Source organism: Tenrec ecaudatus, chromosome 10 (assembly GCF_050624435.1).
Source record: "Tenrec ecaudatus isolate mTenEca1 chromosome 10, mTenEca1.hap1, whole genome shotgun sequence".
NCBI classification, from domain to species: Eukaryota; Metazoa; Chordata; class Mammalia; order Afrosoricida; family Tenrecidae; genus Tenrec; species Tenrec ecaudatus.
The window spans coordinates 151356097-151382091 of NC_134539.1; the positions used below are offsets into that span (position 1 = coordinate 151356097).

Consider the following 25995-nt stretch of genomic DNA (forward strand, 5'->3'; position numbering starts at 1 on the left):
GAGGACTCAGGGGAGGGGTGCTCCTGCCAGTGTCAGCCCCACCAGGGGGCAGGTGCCTCTGCCCACTTGCACCTCAGGAGTCCTGGGGTGAGGGGTGGGGGTTAGAGAGTTAAACACTCCACTGCTGGCCCAAAGGTTGGTGGTTTGACCCAAGTGCCTTGGAAACAAGGCCTGGCAGTCCGCTTCCAAAAACGCAGCCACCGAAGGCCCCACAGAGCACAATCCCGACCCAGGGGGAGTTGGCCTGAGTCCTGCCTGGCTCGCAGCTGGGATCTGGCTGGGGGATAAAGTGCACTGCAGACAGCGCACCCTCCCCACCACGGTCCCATCTGTTCTGGGCTCCTCGCTCGGTCCTTGTTCCAGCACCTGCCGGAGAAAGGCCAGCCCTTCGGAGTCGGCCACTAGCCTGTGCTTCCTCCGGCGGAAGGTCACGGCACATTCACACGCACAGCCTCCAGTGGGGACCCCAGTTCCATCCCTGCATGCCTAGGTGGAGTCATGAGCGCATCCTCCATCCCTGCCTGGGGATGGAAGTCCTGGAGAAAACTTCCACTGGCCCCGTGACCCACCTCTACCCTCCTGCCCCTGGGCTCTGCACCCCTGCTCTGCTCGGCTCCCCTCTCCAGCACGCTCTCTCTTTGCTGGTTCCCATCGCGGCAGCACAGTGGGTTTGAACTGCTGATCTGTGAGTAGCAGTCCAATGCATAACCCACTCAGCCACCAGGGCTTAGCCAGGGCTACCTTTACAAGGTCGCCGGCGTGCGGTCCCTTCTGACCCTTGTTGCCACTGCCCCCGTCTCAGCCAGAACCTCCCCTCACCTGGATCACGTCGGGTCACCTGCCCACCTCCTCTCCTATGGCTCCCGCCTCCTTCTCTCCCAGCATGCACTCTGCGCCGGACTCTTCCTTCCTTCTGGAATGTTCTTCTCCCAGATCCACGCGACTCCCTTCCTTCAGGCTTTCGGCCCAATTCCCCTTTTTCCTTGACGTCCCTCCCTCAGAGCCCATGTGCAGTTCTTCACTCGCCCCACGCCTGGCTCTCTGTCTAGACCGAGCTTGTGTGTAGTGAGTGGGTCAAGGGCTGAGGGGGCACAGGCAAGAGTGACCACATGGCCGGACAGCCTGGGCTGCAGCAGTTCGTGGGGACACAGGGGGCCCAGTCTCAGCCCGTGAGGGCCGTTTTCCACTGGGCACACAGCTGCACTGGGGCACCCCATTCTGTAGTGCTGTCTGTTGTGTCTGTGCACCCCCCGGCCCCTGGCCCCCAGCCCTCCCTGGAGACTCCTTCAGACCTGACTGTCTGGAGGTCACTTGTCCCTGGATGCTTCTCCCAGGAAGGGGCTATGTGAGCGCAGCACTAGGTTGGAATTCCAGCTGGGTCCTGGGAGCGCGCGGGGGGAGGGGGGGACATCCTTGGCGTGTCTCTGGCGTTTGCCTTTCCTCCTCTCTGCTCCCCTCTCCCCAGCCCTCCCCAGGAAAAGGGGCCCCTGGGCTGGGTTCTGTCTCAGAGCAGCCTGGGACGGATGGACGTACGTACGTGCAGAGGCTCTCTACCTGGGCCCAGTCTCTGGTTTCCCCATCGATTGAAGGGGGGCCGGGCCGTGGACACCACTAACAACACAATCAACTAATCGTCTTTGAGGTGGTTCTGATTCCCCGCCACCCCGTGGAGACTTCCTGAGCCCTGCCGGCACAGTGGTTACACATTGGGCTGCAAAGTCAGCGGTTCGAAACCACCAGCCGTTCTGCTGCAGAAAGATGAGGAGTTCTGTTCCCGTGAAAGTTGCAGCCTCAGACACGCCCAGGGGCAGTTCTACCCTGTCCTACAGGGTCCCCACACGGCGGCACCGACTCCATGGCAGTGAGTGAGCCAGCGAGGGTGGTGTACTGGTGTGCGAGTTGGGCTGCAAACCACAAGGGGAGCAGTTTGAAACCACCAGCTGCTCCGAGGGAGAAAGCGCAGACTTTTGGCTTTCCAGCTTTGGAAACCCACAGGGGCAGTTCTGCCCTGTCCTGGAGGGTCTTTGCGTCAGAATGATGCCCTGACCGTGAGTTTGACTTTGCACTCCCTGTCCCCGTTCCTGCCCTGCACCGGGGTGACGTGCTACGCAACACACAGTATCCAAGAGCCTGGTCTCTGCGGACACGGCCTCACACACGACGTTACTCTTCCCTTCCACCCCCTCTCACGGGCATGTGGCTGGGGCCCCACCCTCGTGGGGTGAGACCCCACAGGCCTACAGCCTGAATCTCTGCTCTCATGACTTCAGCCTGGGCATCCGAATGGGCACTTCCTTTCCTCATTGCCACCACCACCTGCCAGCCTTCTACGGATCGCAGTGGACCGTAGGGCTCTGGGACATTAGAGACCACCTGAATCTCACCAGCACTCCCAACTGCCCTTAAATTCAAAAGCAGCTTCAGAAACCCCAACCAAACTCACTGCTCAATCAAAGTGACCCCCCCCCCCAAGGAACAAAGTAATACTGCCCCTGTGTGATTCCGAGCCTGTCACACTTTGTGGGAGCAGAACGCCTGTCTTTTGCCTGCCGAGAGACGGGTGGGTGGTTTCAAACTTCCGACCCTGCAGTTAGCAGTCCAGGCGTAGCCACTACGCCACCACCAACAGAGTCCCAAAGGTAGCCAGAAGCCCTTGGCTCACTGGGCAAACCCCACTGCTACCCCTTGATTATGGCGCCCCCATGTGTTGAAGGGTGGAACTGCACCATGGGAACAATATATTTATTTTTTTTACTAGCTGGCTGATTGGCCCCCTTGAAAATCACAACCGGGAAGGGCCTGGGTCAGCTCTGCTTTGTCCTGCAGGGTCGCTGTGAATGCAGGAGCACAGCACCCAAAGAAACAAACAGCCAGGAGTTTCTTCCTGGGCACCCCTGGGTTTGAACTCCCAACCTTTTGTTTCATGTAGGGATCTTAATTTGGAGCCCTGGTGGTGTGGTGATTACACCTGAGACTGCTAACTGCAAGGTCAGCAGTTCAAAGCCACCAGCTGCTCTGCGAGAGAAAGACGAGGCTCTCTTCCCCTGCCAAGAATTACCATCTGAGATTCACACAGCGGCAGTTCTATTGGTCCTAGAAGGTTGCTGTAGAGTTGGAATTGAGTCGGTCGCGGTGACTTTGGGTTTTATTTGGAGGGAGGGACCTTAATATTGTAATTATGTTTAGCCACTTTGAGGGATCTCAAATGAGGGCTGGGAGTTGGCAGGGCTTAGAAGGGCAGCTGCTCAGCCGTGTTGCCAAGCTGGGCCCTGCTTGGGTCTCCGGTGCTGCAGGTGATGGGTGCTGGTCTCTGTGCATGGCATGCCAGCAGCCACAGAGCAGGTCGACTAGAGTCCCCGAGCATGAGCCAGGCTGGGAGGAGGCAGCCCCGGCCCCTCTCTGCTACCACCCACTGACTACTCCAAGCCTCCCGCTGTCCCACTTGACCTGCGGGTGGCCCTACCTTGTACCCCTGGATGTCTCCGTTCTGGTTCTCCAGCGGGGGTGGCTCCCAGGTCACGTCCAGCTGTGTGGCGGTGGCGCCGTGGATGGCCACGTTTCTGGGCGCGGCGGTGGGCACTGAGGGGTGTGTGTACGGTGACTTAGGGGCCAGGGAGCTGGGTGAGGGAGGGTTGGGGTCCCCGAGTCCTATGCACCCTGTGGTTGGATTCAGGAGAGGTGGGAGACTGGGTAAGGCATACCTGCTTCCCCAACAAAGACTTCCTGGGGCGGGCTGGAGGGCCCCTCTCCCACGGCATTGTACACGCTCATCCGGATCTCATAGCGCCGGTGCTTGTTCAGGTCTGGGGGTGATAAGAGGTGGGGGGGGCACATGGAGGTTAGAGTCCTCAGGGCTGGGAGAGAAGGGTGGGCTGCCCCTTCCCCTCTAGCCCCTTGATGGAAAGCTGAGGTCGCAGCAGGTAAGGGCAAGACTTCCAACCAGATGAGGACATGTTTGAGGCCAAAGAGGGGGTGCTAGTAATATGTACGTGGGGTCACAGGTGGAACCCCAAGTGTGCCGGTCACACAAGGATATAAGGTCATTCGTCTGCCTGTCCTTCCGTCTGCCAGCTCTCTGCACAGGGTGTCAGCCTGGCGATGGGCATTGGGTGTGCTTCGGGGGCTCAGGAAGCCCCATGTTGCTGCCAAGTTTGGGGTGCTGGATGTAGGCTCCAGGGTGGGAGCTGGGAGCAGCCGGCAGACCAGGAACAGAGCCCTGGATGTCCCGGGTAGAGCAGCCGGCAGACCAGGAACAGAGCCCTGGATGTCCCGGGTTGTGTGTCTCTCCTCCCTCAAGGGTCCCCTTGCCCTCTCCCACAGGAATGAGGGGGTGTCTGATTCAAACGCCTCTAGAGCCCACGTGGGCTGCCAGTTGATAGAAGGAGAGGGAGAACCTGGCCCCAGTGGGGCCTTCTGGGCTGGGGCTGGGCTCTGGGAAAAGGGGGGTGTAGCAGGGGTATTTTCCCGGGGCCTTGGAGGGAGGCTGGTAAACCGAGCATCTGGAAGAGGGGGGTGTCTCAGGCTGGAAGATAAGGCCATGCCAACAGTTGCCCCACAAACACAGAGCTGGTCACCCAGCCGGGGGGCCCAGCAGCTCAGACCAGACCCGCTGCAGCACAAGGACAGGGGAGCCTGGATACACAGTGGCCCAGCTGCACACACAGGGCTGAAGCGCTCCTGCCCTGTGCCATCTCCCGCCCCAGGAGCAGACCAGACTGCTGTGCTCTAGAGGGCTATGTTGGCTGAGTTTGGGAGTGGATCGCCTGTCTTCTGCACGTCACCTACTTCCCCTTCCCGGCTGCTGACAGTTGGAGGGTGGTTGGAAATCAAACCCAGATCTCCCAGGTGCGAGGGTAGGAGTCTACCACTGAGCCACTCTGCGTTCAGACATGCCCTGCCCCTTCCACACAGGAATTGGGGTAAGCTTGGAGGGACTTGCCGGCCACCGCCTAGTTTTCTGGGATTTCAGGAAAGTCATGCAGCTGAAGGACTGCCCTGGTCCTCAGACACACTCAGAGGTGCCCCCCCCACACACACCCACCTCTGGTGGAGCAGCACATGGGAGGGGGGTGGCAGGCATGGTGGGAGCCCCAGGCTCGGAGACTTACTGTCCAGCTCGTACTGTGTGAGGCTGGGCCGACTCAGGTTCCGCGTGGAGTACAGGGCTATGGGGGGTTGGGGCGCGGGGTTCGGGTGAGACAGCAGACAGTGCAGGTTAGTATACACACATAACACACCCCACAGAGAAGCACCAATGCGGGGAGGGGAGGAGAGGCGGGACAGGAGAGAGGCGGTGCTGTAGCTGGCCTGGCTGCTGATGGGCAGCCAGAATCAGGACAGAGTCCCAGAAGCCTGAGGAACCAGGGTGGGGGTGGGGCAGGTAGGAAACCAGGTGGCTCAGGAACAGTGCTATTGCTCATTCTGGTCTGCCCACGCTCTTGCCTGGCCTGATGTCCCCAGAGCCCAGCATCCCTGGTGTGTGTGCGTGTGTGTGTGTGTGTGTGTGTCCCTCTAGGGGGCCCTCTAGCTCCAAGGAGCTCCCTTGTTTAAAGATGAACCCATGGAGAAATACGGGAGTCATTAATTCTCTCATATGAACCAGAAACTACTTTACTGCGGGAAATACGGCTGTATTATACACAGGCCATATAACATCACAACCACCAGTTCACGTCAGGGGGAAAGAGAGAGAGCAAGAGAGCGAGCGAGCGAGCGAGCTGGCGAGAAGGCGGGCTGCTGGCTGGGCGAAGACCGATCTTTCCCATTAATATTCCTTCGCTCCGCAATCAGTCATCTTGTTGTCTACGGACGCTCTCCGGAAGACAAAGCCCCAAAGGGTTCAGAGAATTACGAGTGGAAGAATCAGAGTTGAGAGGGTCTTAAAACGCGCCTCCTCTCCTGCCTGTCTGTTTTCATGAGTGGCCCCGGCTCTCACCCAAGTCCCATGGCCTCCTGGGCCCCCTCCCCCACAGCCAATCACAGAGCTTGGTGCTACTCCCGCCCATAGGGCCCCTCAACGCACCGCCAGCCTGCTGTGGGGGTCCCAACCCTGCTTTCTGTCCACATGACTGCAAGAGCCTCCCTGGGGGCTCCCTTGTCTTGGGTCCCCAACCCATGGTCAAGCCACCGGCCCCCACTGCCACACACAATAGCCCACTCCCTTCCCTTGCTTGGAAGTTCAGGGGAGTCCTATCTCCCTGGGACCCCTGTTGGACCCCTGCTGGCTCTGGCCACAGAGGCAGGCTGGCTTCTGAGGTACAAGAAGGGCCCCGGAGCACTGTCTCCTTAGGCGTGACTAAGGAGGGGTCTATTCTCTGCTCCTACAGGCCCTGTGGACACTCTGGTTGTCCCCTCCCTTCTGCCTGGTTACCTGGAATCACACTCCGAGGTCACCAAGACCAGGCTGCCTGGGGCCCAGAGGAGAACTATCCCCGAGGGGAGGAGTTCTGGTGGAACAGTAGGTCACCCCTGGGGCTGCTAACAGGAGCAAGGCCAGGAGTTCAAAGCCACCAGCTGCTCCAACGGAGAAAGAAGAGGCTTTCTACTCCGGGAACCCCCGGGGGTACTTCTGCCCTGTCACTCTGAGTCAGAATCAACTCGTGGGCTGTGAGTTTGGGCGTCAATCTCTAAGAAAGCACGTGGCCAGGCCTTTCTTGGGTGGGTCCAGTGGGTGGGTTTGAACCACAAACCTTTAAGTTACTAGTTGGAAGCACCCAGGACCCTCCTTCAGGGTTAGCTCACTGCCACCTAGTCGATTCCAACTCACAGTGAGCGGATGGGACAGGGCAGAGCTGCCCCCGTGGACTCAGAGGCTGAAGACGGTGGTGGGGCTGAAAGCCGCCTGTCTCTCAAGGGGAACGGTTGGTGGCTCACGGCAAAAGGCTCTTCCCTCGTGGATCGGGGACCCTGGCCGTATAGTGGGAGACCAGCCCGGCTGCTCCCCGCGTGGTCAGCAGTTCAGAAACACCGGCTGGCGGCTCGACTGCAGAGTGAGGTTTTCTATGGCCCTAGAGTTCCCGTCTCGGGGACCCACGGGGCAGTCCCCCTGGTCCCCCTGTCGCTGTGAGGCAGAAGCCACACCATGGCAGTGAGGGTGGTCTTTTTGTTGAGGGTATTGGGTGTCACCGTGGCATTGCTTTGGGTGTGACGTGACCCGGGGCTACGCCAGCCAGCAGGAGCTCAACACCGGTCTCATAGAAGGAGGGGGCTGAGACCCCAGGGTTCATGTCGCCGGGGTTCGGGGCGTCCCGAAGGTCAAAATCCAGAGGGGGAGAGGCACGCGCAGTGGGAGGGGTGTGCCCGGAGAAGAGTTTAAGGTCAGTCTCCCAGGTTGGCAGTGCCCCCGCCCCGCCCCGGCACTGTCACTCACAGGTGAGCTCCGCCCACTTGGCGCCCGGGTGGTGGATGGCGCGCATCGTGAAGCCCCGCAGCCCGTCGTAGAGCAGCTCCCGGTAGCGGATGCGGAAGCCCAGGAGGATGCCGTTGATCTTGTCCTCGGCGGGCGGCTGCGGGGAGGACCGGAGGGCAGGGCGGAGTGGGCGGGGCCGTCGGGGTGGCTATTCAGGCTCCGCCCCCGCCCCTCCCACTCCCCGCCTCCTGGGCCCCTAGGAGCGGCCTCTCCAAGCTAGATGCACTGCGGTGGAGTCCATGATGCTGACTCACCGCGACCCCGTAGGGCAGGGTAGAACTGCCCCCGTGGGTTTGCTGAGCGGTGGCGGGTGGTTCCGAACTGCTGACCATGTGCTTAGCAGCCTGGCACTGAGCGTTTTCAATTCCCAAAGCATATTCCCGTGCTAGTCACTGCAGCGTCCCCTGGGAGGCAGGGCATGGCAGGCCCACTTCATGTTGAAGCAGGGAAATGAGGCCCAGGAACTCATTCAAGATCACACAGCAAGGATATGCCTGAATAGCTGGTCAGTCACCCCAAACTTGGGCACCTGGGAGCTGGCCTGGTGTCTGCTGCTCTGTGCACATGGGTGCGTACCCACATGTATGTACATAGGTACACACACACACACACACACCACTTTGTCCTTTACTTTCAGCTCAGGGAGATGGTGGAAACTTCTTTTTAGGACCCTCTGTGAGAACCTGCTGAAGACCCAGGTTCCCTCTCCCCTGAGCCCCCCCCCCCCATTTTTATGAGCTCTTTAACTACCTCTGCAGCTGCCCTGGGGCCTCTCAGTCCCTTTTGCTGCCACTGTCATATCAGGAATGTCTTGAGGTGAGGGGGCTTCCCTGGCTAGGGAAGGGTTTTGGGAGGGTGTCCCTTCTGCTTTCTCTTTGCTTTGCCCCTGGGGTGGGGAGTGGATGCAGCACAGGCTGGTTTTGCCCCTCAGAGCCTCTGAAAGGCATGGCATGCAGGGGCCTGTCTTAAGCAGGACAGCTTGGCTGAGTGGGCAGTGCCCATGGGAGGGGTGGCTGGCGGGGGGGTACTCCCTCTCCCTTGACAGTGGATGCTTGTTCATGGGGACAGGTGCGCGCACACAGCAGACACACACACACACACACACACGCACCACACCACACTACACCCCCCCACACCACACTACACCCGGGGCTGACCTCTTTACTGGAAATCCTTTCATTGACCAGTCGGGGCTCTTGGGCCCTGAAGACATCAAGCATTTTCATGCCCAGTACTTAGTGGCCCCAGGTCAGTGTGGCCCTGTCTCTGACTAGCTGTGGGGCCGGTGGTCATTCACATCACTCCCCGAGCCTCTGTCTTCATCTTCAGAGGGGCTGGGCCAATCCCTGTCTTCATCTGCAGAGGGGCTGGGGCGGCCCATCCCTGTGGGCTGAATTGTCTGGAGAGTAGGATGGTGTGTGCGCATGTCTGCATGGGTGCACCTGTGTGTGTGCATGTCTGTGGGTGTAGCTGTGCTCCCTCTGTGTGCCCTGTGGGTGGAGACGACTGGGCCATGGGCTTCTGACCCAGCGGGGCACTTCTGGGCTCCTGGAGGGCCTCAGCCCACCCTCAGCACCACCTACCTGCCATCGGATGAGCACGGACGTGGTGGTGTGGGGCAGCACCGACAGGACTGTGGGGGCTTCATCCGGAGCTGGGGAGCGAGGACAGTGAGCGCCAGACCTTTGGCAACCCCCCAACCACTAGGGACCAGAACATGCAGAACTGGTCCCTCCCTCCCTTCTGGAGGGGGGCACAGGTGGAGGGAGTGTGGTCTGGGCACCAGGGGCTGCAGCTGCCCTCTGGCCCCGCCTCTGTGTCCACCCTGTCCCTCCCATGGCCATCCACAGAGCTTGGCAGATGTCAGAGAAGGCATGGCCTTGAATGGTGACCCATGCCCAACCTCTTTAAAGCGCTGTTCAAAGGGTGCAGATAAGGGTCCCAGTGGGCCTGGTGCCCCCACCCCCAATCTCTGCAAGCCCTTCTCATGAAGGCAGTGCCCAGGAGGCATGGCAGTACTGACCGGCCTGCAAGGTGGTCAGCGATTCGGACTCCTCACTGAATTCGCTGTCCCCAATGTCGTTGGTGGCCTTCACCCGGAACTTGTAGGAAGTGAAGGGCTTGACCCTATGGGAGAATATGGGTGGTCCTGTGAATGCCCCCCCTCCAAGGCTCCTGTGCCTGTCTTGGGGATGACGGGGTCAGGCTCCAACCCCAACACAGGTAGGGCCCAGCTACCTAGGAGGCAAAGTGGGCCCCTAGTGCCCCTGCCACCCCCTCCAACCGTGCCAGCTTGGGGCATGGCCTCCCCTTTCTTCCCAGCAGTGAGCCTCCTGCCCAGAAAACCTCTCCCCTCTGGATTTACTGCTGGGCGGAGGGGCTGGTGGGAATTCGACAGGGAACGAATTGCAGCTTGAACTGGGCTCTCTCGTTAAAGACATTGCGCCCGCTTCCCTCCTTAATGGGGGGTGGCGAGGAGTTCACTAGCGGGAACTTCAGACACCCATAATTAAGAGGCAGTCCTAATAGAGAGAGAGGAGGGGATGGGCAGAGAGGTGCATGTAGGGGGAGAGGGGAGAGGGGAGTGGGTGAGGATGGTGGAGGTGGGGAGACAGAATGGATTGGGAAAGCCTGTGGGTGATCAGAGCTTGGGAAGAGGGGTGGGGGTGGAGGGAGACGGGAGAGGAGCCAGAGAGATGGAGGGAGATGCCCAGAGAACTAGGAGCTTGGAGAGCAGGAGGGCCCAAAGGAGGGGAAGGGGCTGACTGGGAAGGCAGAGAGTAGATTGGGGTGGGGTGGCTAGGAGTGGCAGAGAAGAGGAAGATGGGAGAAAGGGTGGAAAGAGGCACGTGGACTGGGTGGGTGCTTGGTGTTGTAGCAGTGGAGGGAGCTGGGCTGGGGTTTTCCCAGAGCCCCCTGCTCCAGGGGCCAGCGGGTGGGGAGGGGTCACACTTACCTGTCCACCAGGAAGGAGGAGGCGTTGTGGTGGACGGAGGCGGAGTGCAGGACCCACCGGCCGCTGGGCAGCTCCCGCATCTGGACGCTGTAGTAGCGCACAGGGGACAGCCCGTCGCTGCCTGGCTCCCAGGACAGCAGTACGCTGCGAGCCTGCACGTCCTCCTGCCGCACTGTCGGCTTGCTGGGCGGCTGCGGGCGGTCTGGGGGGCAGGGGCGGAGGGCGCCTGGTGAGCCGGGCATCCCAGACGGAGGGCCAAAGACTGCCAGCTCTGGGCCCTGCCTGAGACACGCATATGGGGACTGCCTCTGTCCCTGGCTGTGTGGGGCTGGTTCCTGGTTCCTCAGCGAGTGGGCTGACTGCCCTGTGGCAGCGCTGAGACAGCTGGACAGGCCTGTCTTGGGTGGTGGGGGCTGTCCTGCATCCTGCAGGAGGCCAAGCGGCGTCCCTGGCCTCCCTGAAAGTTCTGAAACTCAAGAGCATCCTTCTACACTGCCAGGTGTAGGGACACACTGCTTAACCTTTTATTGGAGGTGGGGGGCGTGTTTCCTAAAAGTCAGTGTCACATAAATCCTTGTCTCAGGCCTGCTTTGGGGAGGGGGGACCCAGCCTCCAGTGGCAGCCTGAACTCTAGACCCTGGACAGCGCCCTTGGTAAGCATCATGGGCCAGGGCCAAGGACATGGCTACTTCCCATCCTTCTAGAACACCATAGTGGGCTCTTAGGGAGGGGAGCCCCTCACCCCCCAGGAACCCAAGGGTCCATCCCAACCAGAGACTGCATGACTCCCCAGCCATTCCCCCGGGGGGCTCTGAGCACCTGCTTTGGCCGGGCTGCCCCTGCTGCTGCCCCCCATGCCTTCCAGTCCCTGGGCCGGTCACCTCTCTTCTCTGTGGTCACCACCAAGGCCTCCGCAGCCTCTCCCCAGCCCTTGCGGGTCTGGGCCGTGATGCGAAACAGGTAGACAGCCTCGGGCTTGAGGCCGGTGGCCGTGTACTGCCGGGCGCTGGGGGCCAGCACCTCCACGGTGGCGGCGCTGGCTGTGGTGGAGTTGAGCCGGTATGTGATCTGGTAAGCTGAGGGGAGGGAAACAGGGAGGGAAGCAGGTGGAGCTGGCAGCCAGGCTGCAGGACCCGCCTATTGCTCGCCTGGCCACTGGGCCCCGGACACACAGGGCACGGCACACACAGGGTCTATGAGCTGCCTAACAGCCACAGGTGAGGGGACGAGCTGGGGTTTGACCCTCTCCTCCCATCCCTCAGAGGGAAACTTCTGGAGGCAATGGCGTTGGTCTGAGTGGACTCGGCAGTACCTGGGACTGGGGACCTTGGAGTATGGACAGTCCAGGTCCACAGGCTTGGAGGGAAGGCCCCTCCCACTCCATGTGTCTTTTCTTGATAGGTGTGTGTATGTGTGTGTGTGTGAGAGAGAGATTTCTGAATATGAAATGATGCTTTGTCTGTTTTCAGTTCCTTGCCCCCGCCCCTGTGGCCCATTCTCTCAGCTCTCTTCCCAGCATCCCACTGTGCTGAGCTGGCCGGCACACCCACACCTGGCCAGGCTTGGGCAGCATGGCCGTGACCCGTCAGCTGACCTGTGGGCCTTGGTGGTGCAGAGCCACCAGTGTTCCCTCGGGGGCCTGAGCTTCCAGCCAGAGAAAGCAGCTGGGACTGGGTTCTGGGGAGAATCAGGCATAGGGGCTGGGCCCCAAGTACTACCCCAACACCCCCACCCCTGGGTCTGGACTGAGCCGGGCCACCAGGAAGGCTTACCCAGAATGATGCCATTGGGGGCGGCGGGCGGCTGCCAGATGAGCCGCACGGATGTGGTCCTCACCTCGGGGAACAGGATGCCCATGGGTGGCCCAGGCACTGGGGGACACAGAGGACAGTGAGGCTCCTGGTCAGCCCCCACCCCCACCCATCTGTTTCCTGTCAAGCAGCTGGTCATGGATGGACACCGGGCTCAGGGCTCAGTGGGCTTGTGCGGGGAGCAGCTGGGGGCCTAAGCTGTCCAGATGGGTTCAGGGAAGCTTGGACCCTCAGCAGGGGCATCACTGGCAGCAGTGGCAGGCCCACGGGGCCCACTCCCTGGGATGCACCTGGGCCTTTGGAGGTCCAACCCTGGTTGCCACCCAGCATGCCCTGTGCCCTCCCCATCAGGCGAGGTGACTGCGGGGTGAGGGGACATGCCTCCCTTGAGCCCTCCACCTGTTCCTAGAAATACAGAACTCCAGAGATCTCTGATCACGCCCCTGTCCCCCAAACCAAATCTATTCCCAACCCACTGTTGGCCTGTCGATTCTGACTCCTGACAAGGGCAGAGTGGCACTGCCCACATGGAAGCCGACGGCCTCACCATTCTCCTTGGAGGGGTTGCTGAGTTTGCTCTGCCAGCTTTCAGGTTGGCAGCCAAGCACTTCACCCCCACACCAGCGGGGTCTGCGGGGGACCCACCCGTGGTGGGTGGTGCTGTGGGTGCTGGACTTGAGGTGTGGATGGGGCTGAATGTTGTGGGGAGTGGGGGTTGGGTAACTAACTACCTGGGCTGCCACTTTCCATCTCAGAAGGCCAAGAAGTCTGAGATTTCTAAATCTGAACTTGGCTTTCCAGGTCATTAGGAGAATGTATTTATCAGGGCAGGAGAATAGAACGTGTTTAATTTAACAGGTCATTAGCTTGATTGATAACGTGAAAAGGCACAGGCATTGGGTGGAGGGGCTTCCTTCTGCACTCTTATCGGCTCCTACAAGTATTTGCGGTGGGCAGCAGGTTGGCATGTGGATGGGGAGCTGTGGGGCGCAGTACAGATCAGCTGCCTGTGGGGTGCTCTGTGGCCGGCGTGGATGCCTGCTGGGCCTGTCCTTTCTTCTAAGTGGGCCCCTGGTGCCTGGGAAGCATTAAACCTCCCCTCCTGAGGTCTTGAACTCAGAGCCACTCTGCTCTTGGCTGAAGAGAGAACGGCAGGGATGCCAAGTTCAGATTCCAAGCCAGTATCCTGAGAGCACCAGGTGTCCCATGGCCCTGGGCTGTATGGGGTTGACCATAAACTGAAGGGTTGTCAGTTTGGGATCTGCCTGGAGGTGCCTCGGAAGAGATCCCTGGTGACCAGCTGCTGAGAGGACACAGCCACAAATGTCCTGCCTGGCTCCTGGTGGCAGTGTGCTGGGTGACTGCCCCAGGTTGGCTGCACCCGGACTCACCGTCGTCCAGCGTCCGCTCCAGGATGGGCGGGTGGCTGGGGCTGCCGTCGCCGACACGCGTGAAGGCCAGCACCCCGATCTCGTAGAGCACGTACTTGCCCAGGCCGGAGAGCTGGGTGCTGCGGGAGGAGTTCCCTTCCACCAGCCAGAAGCGGGGCTGGGCGTCGGAATCCTTTTCCTTGTACACCACCTGCCAGAGCGGGGGTTTGGGGTCGTGGGTCAGTGAGGCCGCGGGCTCGGCCTTGCAGCGCCCCTCCCTGGTCCTGGCCCCAGGAGTGAGTCGGGCAGACCCGGCAGTGCTGGCCAAGAAGGTTGGTAGATTGATCAACTGCCCCAAAGCACACACAGGTCTGTCTCGGAAGAAGTATGGTCAGGGTGCTCCCTTAGAAGCAAGGATGGAGAGACTTGGTCTCACGTTCCTCGGGCATGTCATCAAGACAGACCAGTCCCTGGAGAAAGGACATCGTGCGTGGTAAAGTGGAGGGGCGGCAGGAGCGAGGAAGGCCCTTGGCGAGATGGACTGACACCCTGGCAGCGCCACTGGGCTTAAGCCTAATGAACAATGGTGAGGTTGGTGCAGGCCTGGGCAGCGTGTCACTCTGCTGTGCAGACAGCCGCTGGGGTCGGCACCGACAACTGCGCCACCAGCCTACACTCCACAGAGCACAGGCCCCACCGTACTGCGTGTCCCCTCCCGCCGGTGACATGGGTCACGCTTACCAAGGGGTGCTGTCTCTGTCACAGTCTTTCTCAAACCACGTCACATCAGGGACACCCCCCCTCCCAAGTGTCTTGTCTAACCTTTCTGGTTGCCGTCTGTCCCAGGACTCTGTAAGCCCTGACCCACACTTCCTGTACAGGCTCTTTCCCTGCTAGGCTAGACGAGGACTGAGCTCAGCGATGGCCTGGGAGAAGGCTGTGGTTCAAGGTTCAAAGACTCCCTCAGGGTGGTCTTTGGTGGTCTTGGGAGGTCTTGGGAGTGGGGGCTCATCTGGCCTCCGCCTGGACCCGCCCAGACTTGGGTTCTTTGGAGTGGCCCTGTGCCCCGGGGTGGGGGGGTGGGGTTCAAAGCAGGTTGCATGGGCTTATAGTCAGGGCTAGACAGCTTCTTGGGGGTGAGCTGAGTCAAAGGCCACACAGAGTGGACGTCACCTAGGCCTCCTAGCTTCAGGGGCGTGGACCACGCCTGTAGGCGGGGCTCCGAGAAGATGATGGAGGCAGAGAACCCAGAGTGAGGCTTGGGGCTGGGAGGTGTAGCAGAGGCCAGGGCTGGCAGGTGTAGCAGAAGCCGGGGCTGGGAGGTGTAGCAGAGGCCCTGGAATGCCCTTGGGAGCTTCTCTACCCAGAGAGCTGCTCAGAAGGGGCCCGGGTTGCCATAGAACAGGAGACAGAGGCTCCTGTGTCCCCTCCAGGAGGCAGAGGCTGGCCTTTGAGGGATCACAGGGGACACCGCAGCTCCAATGGGGACCCAGGAGCAAAGAGTCCCTCCTGCTCCTCCTCCTCCAGGGTGCAGACCCACCTTGTAGCCCAGCACCAGCCCGTTGCGGTCGGCCTCAGGGACCTCGTTCCAGCGCACCAGCATGCTGCTGGAGGTGGTGGCCAGCGCAGACACGTTCGTGGGGCCGGAGGAAGGGACTGCGGAGGAAGGGGGTGGAGAGGAAGTCAGAGCCTCAGGTGGACCATCGGGTGGGGAGGGAGCACAGGACTCTGCCCACTTGATGGGGCACCCGTGCTCCCCAGAGCTCAATGGGACCTAGTGCACACGGCTCAGGGCTTCCGACCCTCCCTCCCTGTGGGCTGGGGACTCTTGCTCTGTGTGTGACCTTGTGAGCTTCTCCAGACTGTTGGAGAGCAAGCTCTTTCTGGATGCTCCACCTGAGGCTCTGAGATGCTGCTGGGTGTTGGGGTGTCTGCCCTAGGCTGCCTGCTCTCCTGTAGCGGCGGGGACAGAGGGGGTGGGCAGGGAGCAGGTGTTGGGGACAGGTAGATGCCCACCTAGGAAAATGAGCTCAATCTACTTTGGGGACAGTAGCTTCAGGCGTTGGTTCCTTAAACAGAACCGTGGTGGGGTGGGGAGCTGGGGGCTGACCTGACTCTCGGGTCCTGCCCACCACCGCCTGGCTCCAGGGCCCGCTCCCGATGGCGTTGAAGGCCTGGACCTGGACCCGGTACTCGGCCCACTCCTCCAGGTCCTCGATGACGTACTCCCGCCCCACGCGGTCGTGGATCACGTGGCTCAGCGTCTTGCCGTGGCCGTCCAGCCGGCTGTACTTGATCTTGTAGCCCACCGACTCGGGGTTCCCGTTGTACTCCATCTCGGGGAGCGGCTGGGTCAAGGCAGGGTGGGGTGGGGGGGCTCCCGTGAGACCAGCCCTGCCCTTTGAGGGGCGGGAGCCTTCAGGATGGGCACCACCTACTGCCCGACCTGCAGTACCCAGGTGAGGAGCCCTCACCTGGCGGCAGAGGTGGGTTAGACGGTATATATACCTGCCGCTCACCTGTCCCTCAGCTCTGGCCCCTGAGGGCAGCATGAACCAGGAGGATTAGACAGTACACCTGCCTCTCGCCTGTCTCTTCGCTCTGACCCCTGAGGGCAGCATGGGAGTGTTCATGGAGAGGAAATTCCATTCTCTTGCCACCCCATGTTCCCACGAACATTCAGATGCCCCTCCCCATCCTTCCCCAGCTATACTGCGAAGCCCCTGGGGGCACAACTGCCCAAACACTCGACCCCTAGCAGACACGGCGGTGGTTTCAGGCCACGTAGAGGCCCTGCAGAAGAAAGGCCTGGCAATCCGCTTCTCAAAGGCTGGAGCCCTGAAACCCCCAGGGGGCACTTTCCTGTGACTGACAACACATCCTTCTCTACCGGGCCCGGGAGGACCTTACCACCCTGCCACCCACCCACCCACCAAAGGACCCACTGTGGCCCTGGCCAGCCTACTGCCAGGCTGCCACCAGCCACCTCTGCCCATGAATACACCAGCCCCGCTTTCAGCTCCTGCCTGTCCTCGGAGAAGCATGCTTGGGGAGGGGGTATCCTGAGCAGGGATGGGGGACACCAGGCACTGGAAGGAAGTCCTTCCTTCCGACTGACCTCAGTCCCTCTGTTTCTGTATTTCCAGGCTTTTCTGTTGCCTCAGAAAACAGAACACACAGGCCCCGTCCCAGAGCCCGGTGCCTGGCTGGCGGGGCTGTGGCCCAGGGTTCTAGGTCACTGGCTGATGAACTTCTCAAGGCTGATCAGCAGGGGGGGAGGAGGGACTTGGGTCTGGGAGCCAGGAGCCAGGTCCTCAGAGAGTGACGGAGCTGGAGTGCCCACAGCCCCCTCTTCACCCCATACCCTTTTCTGCCTCCTCTGTCTGACTTCCACGTTGTCTGCTCACCCCGCTCACAGGCTCTTATAGGCCCGGACCCAAGGCCAAGATGGCGGTCAAGGAAGGTGGGGGAGTGGGACCCAACTGCCCACCACATACCCGTGAAGGGAAGGGGCCTCCTGGCATTAACCAGCTGAGCGGTGCCAGGGGCCTGATGGGCACAGCGATTGCCCTTTTTACACTCCTGCAGCCCCCTGGGGTCTCTTCAACCGTTCAGAGCTCAGAATGCTTAAAGGAAGATGGAAGGAGGGTGGGAGAGCCAAGAGCGGGCCAGGAGCCGGGCAGGCAGTAAGGGGAGGATGCTGATGGGTGCCCAGAGGCCCCATAGCCCCAGGCTGGGCCATGATGGACTGACAGTGCCCAGAGTCCTTCCCTAGCCACTACGACCTTTCGTCTGAGCCCCAGTGACTCGGTGGCTCGGGCTTGGGCTGCTAACAGACAAGTGAGCAGCTCTGGGGCTCTGTTTCTGTAGAGATGGATGCTGCTGTTGAGTGGCGGGTCACCTGTGACTCACAGCTACACCCGGTGACAGAGCAGAGCTTCCTAAGCCGCTGTGTCCGCCGGTGCTAATGGCCAGGGCCAGTGGCTCTCTGGTTCAACAAATGCGCTCACTGCCCTAGAGTGGACACAACTCACAGGGACCCGGAGGACAAGGCAGAACTGCCCCTGTGGGTTTCTGAGACTGCAGCTCTTGATGGGGGTAGAAAGCTGTGTTTTTCTCCCGAGGTGGTTTTGAACCGCCGACCTTGCTGCTACCAGGCCTTCTGGCGAGCAGCTAGGAACTTTACCATGGTGCCACGACGGGGCTCTGAGATTTGGTCAAATGACACCAAAGGAGACCCAAGTCCACCAGCGGGGAGTCGGTTCCCAGGACGGAGGGGAACCACCCCAGAGGGTGTCCAGGGCGGTGAGTCTCCCCGGAAACAGGCAGCCTCATCTTTCTCCCGGGGAGCGGCTGGTGGGCTCAAACCGCCCATCTTCTTGGTTAGCCTCTGAAACCCTGTGCTCCCTGACAAGTCCTGGGGGGCAGCGAGGCTCTCAAACATTTGAGGGTGCTGTGTGGTGGCAACTGTCCACCATTACAGGGGTGTCACTGAGACAGGGCCCACCTCACAGTGGGCCCAGCCACAGCCCAACCCTTGTCCTGTGGGATTCGTGGGATCTTCAGGGGAACAAAGAGGCTAGTGACTTTCATTGAGAGGACTGGAGATTCACCCATACAACCCCCCAGGAGCAGTCCTGCTCTGGCCTCCAGGGTCGCCCTGGTGATGTCGTGGTTTCTCGTTGGGCAGCTAACCCCAGGGTCCACAGTTTGAAACCACCAGCTGCTCCCCGGGAGAAATAGGGCTGCCTTCTCCCGTCAGGAGTGACAGTCTAAAAAGCTCACAGGGGCAGTTCGACCCTGTCCAGTTCTGTGGCTGTGCTTTATGGCATGAGGGAGTTCATGGGCGGATGGCCGTCAGAGCGGGTAGTGGTTGGCGAAGTAACCAATGGGACCAGCTGGGCCCGAGGCAGTCCCCACACACCGTGCTTTCTGGGAGTACCTTCTGCTCAGGGGGACAAGGAGACGGTCAGACAGGCAGCCAGCTGCAAGAGCTCAGACAAGAGTGCCCCGGCAATATAAAGGTGCCCCTTGGGTGCCTTTAGGTTAGGTCACCTTTGCAGGTGACGAGAGTCAAGGAGACACCCTCCCCAACCCCCACCCCACCTTCGGGACCTACTCACCATCCAGCGTAGCCACAGGCTGGTCTCACTGGCTGTGCGCAGAGTCACATTGGCCGGGGCCATGTCCGGTGGTGCCTGGAGCGTCTGGATCTTTCTAGAAGGCTGGCTGGGCGGGCTAGTGCCCACGATGTTCACCTGCCGCATGCGGAAGCTGCCGTGGGGGATGGGGTGAGCGAGACCGTGGGGGGGAGCCCAGAGCCCTTCCTCCTGTCAGGGCGCCCTGTGAGGCCTTGCCCTGCCCGAGTTACCTGTAGCAGGTGAAGGGGTTCAGGTCGGGCACCTGCATGGAGCGGGCATCAGGCTCACTGGGGAGCTGGTGGATCAGCTGCCACTCCTCACCCTCGCCAACCACGCCCACCTGGAAGCACCGGGGAGCTGACGCTGAGATGGGGGTGCTTGCTCGGCAGAGGTAGGGTTCCAACACTGCAGAGCACCCAATGGGGACGCCATCTCCTCAGGGTCCCCAAGTGTGACCTCAAGACAGCCTGTGTCAGGACCCCACCTTGGCTCCATTCAGCCCCAATCCTGGAGGGGGCAGGGCACCCTGGAAGCTGCGTTGTGGCAAGCCAACACGTGGTCCTTCCAGATACTCCAGGGGCCACCCCTCAGAGCAAGCCAGGGGCTCCAGGGACAGGGGCAACTTCAGAAGTCTCCCCGGGGTAACCCAGGGGCAGCCCAACCTGGGACACTGTTGCCAAGGGATTCAGGGGACAGCTGATGAGTGTGACATGCTGGCCAGACACATCCCACTGGCCCAGGACTCTGTGTGTGTGTGTGTGTGTGTGTGTGTGTGTGTGTGTGTGTGCAGGGATGGTGGAGGTGGAGGGGGCACTGGAGGGTCTTGGGAAGTGGGGGCGAGGAGTGGTTGGTGACCCTCTGGCAGGTGCCGGTGACAATTTCCATGCAGGGGTGGCCTAGGGCTGGGCTGGGGGCTGGGCTGGGGGCTGGGCCCTCCCCTCCCCTCCCCTCCCGTGCCTCACCTGGGCTTCCACCAGCCAGCGGGAGATGGAGGTCTTCCCGTCGTAGCCGGGTCTGAACTGCAGGGTCACAGCCCGGGGGCCGATGTTGGAGATGCCCAGGTTGCTGGGGGCCCCGGGGAGCTCTGGAGATGGGAGAAAAAGGGAGGGGATGGGAGGATACTGGGTCATCAGCAGGACTTCCCAGACAGTGAGTGGCCAAGGGTCACTTCTCCTCCAAACAGGGCACACACAGGGCTTCCTCTTCATGCCGAGGGAGAAGGAGGGGAGGCTGCCCCAAACTGCGCTGGACTCAGGAGGACACCAAGGGTCTTCCCAGCAGGACCACCACCCCTGCTGGTGGGATGCCTTATGGTTAATCCTCATGGTACACCCCGGAGAATAAGGCACAGTCCTTGGGGGGCTGTATGGTTTTTGGAGAGCCTTGTAGTCATGGGCTACACGGTCTGCTGCTAATTGCAATACCAGCAGTTCAAAACCACCAGCCGCTCTCAGAGAGAAAGAGGAGGCTTTCTACTCCTCTAAAGAGTTAGCACCTTGGAAACCCACAGGGGCGGTTCTACCCTGTCCCGTAAGGTCCCTGTGAGTCGGAACGGACCGGATGGTGGGCGTGGAGTTGGAGCAGGGGCAGCCATAGCCCTCAGAGTTGGGCCGTATTCTGGGAGGACCCAGGGACCAGGGATGGCAGAGGCAGGAGAGTGCTCTGAGGGGGTCGGGGGAGGCCGACACTCCTGAGAGAAAAGGGGCCCTAGCACGGGATTCTGGTCGGGTGGGCAGTAAGGACCCATGGAAACCCCTGCCCTTGACCCCGAGCCTGGCACCTACCTGGCGGCACCCCGGAGGAGATGGTGGAGGCAGACACCTGGCCCTGGCCCTTGGAGGTCATGGCAGCCACCTCAATGGTGTAGGTGGTGAGGGCCGTGAGGCCCGTGACCCGGTACTCCAGGGTCACGTTGGGCAGGTAGTGGGTCACTCGGGTGTTGGTCCGGTTGAACTCCTCCCAAGAGATCCGGTACCCTGGAGGGAAACAGGCCCAGAGCAGCTGCCTCCCATATCAACGGACTCCGGTGTGTGGCCCCCCAGGGGAATCGGAGCCAAGCTCCTCGGGCCCCCAGGGTGGAGTTCTTGGAAGGAGGTGGCCAGGGCTATCTCCCATGTCTAGGTGTATTCGGACTGAGCATGCGAGCAGGCCTGTCTCAGGCAGCTGAGGCTAGACCTTGGCTGAGCCCTCGGCTGCTTCTTATGTCTGTCTGCACACCTGCACTGGGTGCGCAGTCAGGTGCTCGGAGCAGGAAGGGGTGGAGGAAGGCAGCGCTGCGGCATCAGGCCTGGGCACCTGGTGGCCACCGAGGGGACTGCAGGAGCAAGAGCAGCAGTAGCCACTGGGGGCCAAAGATGCTGGGCACGGGTGCTGGGGACCCACTCAAGCCGTCTCAGGAGGAGGGGAGGGCTGGGTGGCATGGATGGAAACTGCTTGGAAGGTGAGGGGAAGGACTGGCTGGCCTCTCCAGGTCTCTGGCCCCCCCATACTCCCCCTAGTTAGCCCTGGACCCCTACCTGTGAGGAGGCCGTTCTTCTCCCCCGGCTCTTGCCAGCTGACCTTCAGCGAGGTGTCCAGGATCTCATTGAAGCTCAGGTGTCCCACCGGCCCGGGTACTGTGCCCCCAAAGAGTGCCCCAACACATACAAAGCCAGTTAGAGTCAGAGGGAGGCCATCGCTGCCCAGACAGCCCCAGGGGTCCTGGGGGGGCATCCCATCATAGTGGGAGAGCAGACAGGACTGGTCTCTGGCTCGGCTGTGTGGGGGGGACTGCCTACCATCCTCATGGGTGCGCACCAGCTGGGGGGCGCTCCGGGGCCCGTCTCCGGGCGTGGTGAAGCACAGCACCGAGGTGAAGTACTCCGTGAACTTCTTCAGTCCCGACACGAAGCCTGCGTGGATGCTGTCTTGGAAGTTGGGCCGCACGGTCACCACGGTAACCTCCTCTTCCAGCTCCGGCTCCCAGGCAATCAGCTGTGGGGGGGGGGGGGAGGCCAACAATTCAGGGGAACAGCAAGAAAGTTCCAGAAATGGCCACACCCTCTCACTGGTCAGCTGATGGACACAAAGCACCCAGACATCCAGGATGCTGGGCTCCCTCCCCGCCACACCCAGCATTGCAGATTACACACATGACCCTGAGGTGTACCATGAGGATTACCCATAAATCACTGGGGTGGTGTCCTCTGGGCAGTCCCTACCATGAGGATTACCCATAAGTCACTGGGGTGAGTGTTCTCTGGGCAGTCTCTGGGGTGTACCATGAGGATTACCCATAAGTCACTGGGGTGGTGTCCTCTGGGCAGTCCCTACCATGAGGATTACCCATAAGTCACTGGGGTGAGTGTTCTCTGGGCAGTCTCTGGGGTGTACCATGAGGATTACCCATAAGTCCTTGGGGGTAGGGTGCTCTGGGTGAGCACTTGGCTCTGGGCGGGGGCTGTGAGTGTCTCTCTGGCTCTGACACCAGCCCCTGCATTACTTCCCGGGCTCAGGGCCAGACGGGTGGTCATCACCTCGTCATTCTGCGGCGTCTGAGATCGGATGCTCCTGCCCCTCAACCGCACACTCTCTACCCAGTGCCGTCCTGTCCGCAGCCGGCTCCTAGTGGCCCACGAGGACAGAGTGGAAATGCCCATGGTGGGTTTCCGAGCCCGCACATCTTTCCAGGACCAGAGAGCCTCATCTTCCTCCCATGGAGCGGCTGTGGGTCTCACTGCAGACCTGGCAGTCGGCAGCGGAAAGCATCATCCATCCCGACACACCACGGCTCCTCCATGGACTAATGGGTGGTGGCTGTGCCCTAGGGGAGCCTGAGTCTCCCCTGCCGGGGGGAAGTGAGAGCTCTCCCTCTGCACCCCCACTGCCCCTGTGGGTGGGCCAGTCTCCCCCTTTTATTTGATGCTGGTCCCAAGGTGGGATTTCAATCAGTAACAGCCTCTTGGGGGTGGGATGTCTGTGAGAAGATGCAGGATGGGAATTCAGATGTTCTCTGTGGGACCCTTTTGTTGTGCTGCTCTGACGGGGCTGTCCCACCAGCTCTGACTCGCAGTCGCCCCAACACAAAGGCAAGGAACACCACCGGTCCTGCACCATCCCCACAATCCTTGGGATGCTCCAGCCCAGGCTGTGGTCCTGCGGCCCATCGCTCGCTCAGGGGGTCACCCAGGATGACGTCCTTCTCCAGAGAAGGGTCTTTCCTGACAGCGTCTCCCAAGCCTGTGAGAGGAAGCCCCTCATCCGCTGTGGACCCACCCCATCTTGTCTTCACTCCCTCCATCTCCCACCCCTCCCTTCCCTCCGCCGCCTGTTCCCTCACCTTCCTCTCTGGTTTTCTACCCTCTTCATCTGTCTCCACAGTGACAGCTGGTCTGGGAGACGTCCTCATATGTTTGAAGTTGATTAAATAGCAATTAATAGTGAAAAGCAACACTTGATGGGTTTTAATAAGCACGGGTATTTATAGATATAAAACAATACCACACCAATGTCTCCTGATTAACTCTCGCCTGCAACAATGCTTAATCTTCCCCTTCCCGTGGCCGCCTGTTTATAAAGGATGTTTTGAAATTTAATTGGTATTGTGAAGAGATAGCCTATGGCAAGTTAATGAGACACTAATTAGACCCTAAAATACTAATCAGAAATACTAAGTGGCATTTAATAAGTATGTAAAAGATCCCCCTTATTTTGGTTATCTTGTTTCATAGCAATTACGTCGCGCGGAACGTCTGCGGCGCAGACTACGAAACAAATCGAATGTTTTCATTTAATTTAATTAACGTAAATTTGAATTAATTATGCCGTCGGAACGAATCCTGTCGTGCGTTCCCCGGCGAGTGTGAAATCTGGGTAAATATTTTATTGGGTTTAGATCAATGAGAAGCACTTCCGGTTTGGTTTGGTTTCGGGGAGAGGCGTGTGTTTGCAGATGACTGGAGGCCACATGGCAGGTCCGGGGATGGGTCCAGTGGACGTGTGCCGGGTAACGACACAGAGCAGTGGTGGGGACTACACTGCAGTCCCGGGCAGCCCAAGATGGCAGCAGGGCCGTGGCTTCACAACACTGACTCTGGGTTGGGAGTCATTTAGGCCTCTCTGGCTGTCTCTGAGGATGACGAGGAGGTGGCGGCGGCTTAGGGCTAAGAGGTGTCCCCTCGGCCCGGAAAAGAGTAGGGACTTGCTTTCTGTGCCTTCCATGGCCTCAGAGAGGGGCTGGCTCGGGCGGCGACGAGGTGGGACCCACTCACAAGGCCACCGCTTGGTGAGCTCCCACCAGGCGCTCTAGGGGCCCTCTGAATGCGCCCTGCATCACCCTGCTAACCGGAAGCCTGGCAGTTCAAATCCCCCCAGCCCCTCCTGGTTAACCAGTGGCAGTTTGGGTCCCCAGTGTCTGTGGGGCAGGTGCACTCCGTTTGATTGGATTTGCCCGAATCTCTGACATGGATTACAACACAGTAAAAAAGAAGACCCAAGTTCTCACAACTGGACCGATAGGTAACCTCCTGGTAAATGAGGGAAAGGTGGAAGCAGTTTATTTTAAGGATTTCATCTTGCTTGGATCCACAATCAATGCTCATGAAATAAAATAATGTCTCCTTTGGGTCCATCTGCTGAACAAGATCCCCTTTTAAGTGCTGAAGAGCAAGGCTGTGCCTCTGAGGGCTAAGGTGCCCTGCTGGGCACGGGGAGCACACACTGAAGACGGGAGACGCGGGGAGAGCGAGCATCTGATGAAGAAGGCGCTCAGCAGCGGAACCCGGCTGTCCTGGAAGAACAGCAGCGTGCAATATGGCGACACCTCATCTCACTTGTTTGGACATGTTATCAGGAGCGACCAGTCCCCAGAAAAGGACACCACACTTGGTATAGCAGGGGGCCGCGAGTTTGAGGAAGACCGTCACGGAGATGGATGGGCACAGTGGCTGCAACCAGGGGCCCAGACATAGCCACCGCGGTGAGGCTGGCGGGGGGGGGGGGGGGAGGAGAGGGGACTGGGTGTGTTTTGTCCTGTATAACGATCACAATGAGGGCTTGTGTGTGTGGGTGGGGGTGGTGGGGGTGGTCACGGTCCTGGGCTGTCACAGAGAAGGACACTGAGCTCAGTAAGCCTGGGAGCCTTGCACATGGACCCACCTGGGGTCAGCTCCAGATTTGCTGATGGTGAGATTCCCATGGTCAAGACTGCCTCCGGGGTCTGCCTAGCTGTAGGTTAAGTCTTGCCTCTGCCCCTCCTAGTTAGCTGGGGGTGGCGTCAATGGAGCCCTTTAGCTGCCTGGCCTTGGGCTCCCCTGGGTGGGACCGGAGGGCGGTGAGAGCGTGCAGGGGAGGAGCATCCGATCTCAGTTCCTGAGACGGGCAGCTCCCGAGAGCAGAGGCCGGAGGTCACCTTATAAGTGCAGGGCTTGGCAGTGGTGGTAGGAGAAGCGGGTAGAGATGTGGGAGGAGGGCGAGGGGCTCTTTGGGGGTGCACGCTTGTGAGGAAGGAGGAAATGGACCTGCAATCAGCCAGCCTGATCCTGAGCCCAGTGCCGTCCCTTACTGTGTGACCTTAGGAAACCACCCGGCCTCTCTGAGCCTTAGACTGTTGCTGGGCTCTGTGGAGGCAGCTCTGGCTCAGGGAGACGCCGGGCACAAAAGGATGCAGCACCGCGCGCCCCGCACCTCAGTCTGTAACTCCAGACACCAAACCCGTTACCACGGGGCCAGTCCTGACTCACAGAGACCCCGTAGGACCGAGCAGAACTGCCCCCAAAGGCTGTCATCCTTAAGGAAGCAGATGGCCACACCCTCTCCCCCAAGGCAGCTGTGGGGTGGAGCCCCCGACCTTTCTGAGAGCAGGCCAATGATCAACCCATGGTACCCCCCCACCCCACTCCCCCCCGCCTCAGGACTCCTTTTATCCACAATCAACCACTCAGCTCACAGCCCTGGAGTTGGTGCTGATTCGCAGTGACCCTACAGGGCAGGTGAACTACCCCGGGGGGGGTGGGGGAGGGGGGTTTCTCAGCTGTAACTCGTTATGGGGGTAGGCAGCCCCCTCTCATTTCTCTCTCTCAAAGTGGCTGGTGGTTTCGAACTGCTGACCTTGGGGCTGGTAGTCCATCCTGTAACCATTACATCACAGAGCACAGCCACGTTTCAATTGTTGGCTCTGAGCAGGGCAGGGGTGCCTCTCCCTTCGGGTTTCAGCAGACCGAGGACAGAAAGGCCTCTGTGGCTCACTGACTCCTGCGTCTACAAGAAGGGGGACATGTCCTCTCTGGATAGATGTAGAAGAGAGGGCTTCAGACGTTTGTGAGAAAATGGA

The 25995-nt window shown here is 60.4% G+C and overlaps 1 protein-coding gene across 2 annotated transcripts in view; it reads right to left on the reverse strand.

Annotated features, from left to right (window-relative positions):
- SDK2 (sidekick cell adhesion molecule 2) overlaps positions 1-25995 on the reverse strand; it is a 283506-nt gene that overhangs the window by 36751 nt on the left and 220760 nt on the right. The window contains exons 19-36 of one of the 2 annotated variants that reach the window (XM_075562174.1): positions 21464-21659; positions 21203-21301; positions 20471-20662; positions 19649-19770; positions 18917-19026; positions 18669-18819; positions 15656-15893; positions 15086-15201; positions 13567-13756; positions 12137-12235; positions 11246-11440; positions 10365-10566; positions 9432-9535; positions 8992-9062; positions 7370-7505; positions 5109-5165; positions 3702-3803; positions 3464-3579 (exon numbers count right to left, since the gene is read on the reverse strand). In XM_075562174.1, coding sequence (XP_075418289.1) covers positions 3464-3579; positions 3702-3803; positions 5109-5165; positions 7370-7505; positions 8992-9062; positions 9432-9535; positions 10365-10566; positions 11246-11440; positions 12137-12235; positions 13567-13756; positions 15086-15201; positions 15656-15893; positions 18669-18819; positions 18917-19026; positions 19649-19770; positions 20471-20662; positions 21203-21301; positions 21464-21659 — 2496 coding nt within the window. The remainder of the gene's footprint in view (positions 1-3463; positions 3580-3701; positions 3804-5108; positions 5166-7369; positions 7506-8991; positions 9063-9431; positions 9536-10364; positions 10567-11245; positions 11441-12136; positions 12236-13566; positions 13757-15085; positions 15202-15655; positions 15894-18668; positions 18820-18916; positions 19027-19648; positions 19771-20470; positions 20663-21202; positions 21302-21463; positions 21660-25995) is intronic. The other variant, XM_075562175.1, reaches the window with a different exon arrangement.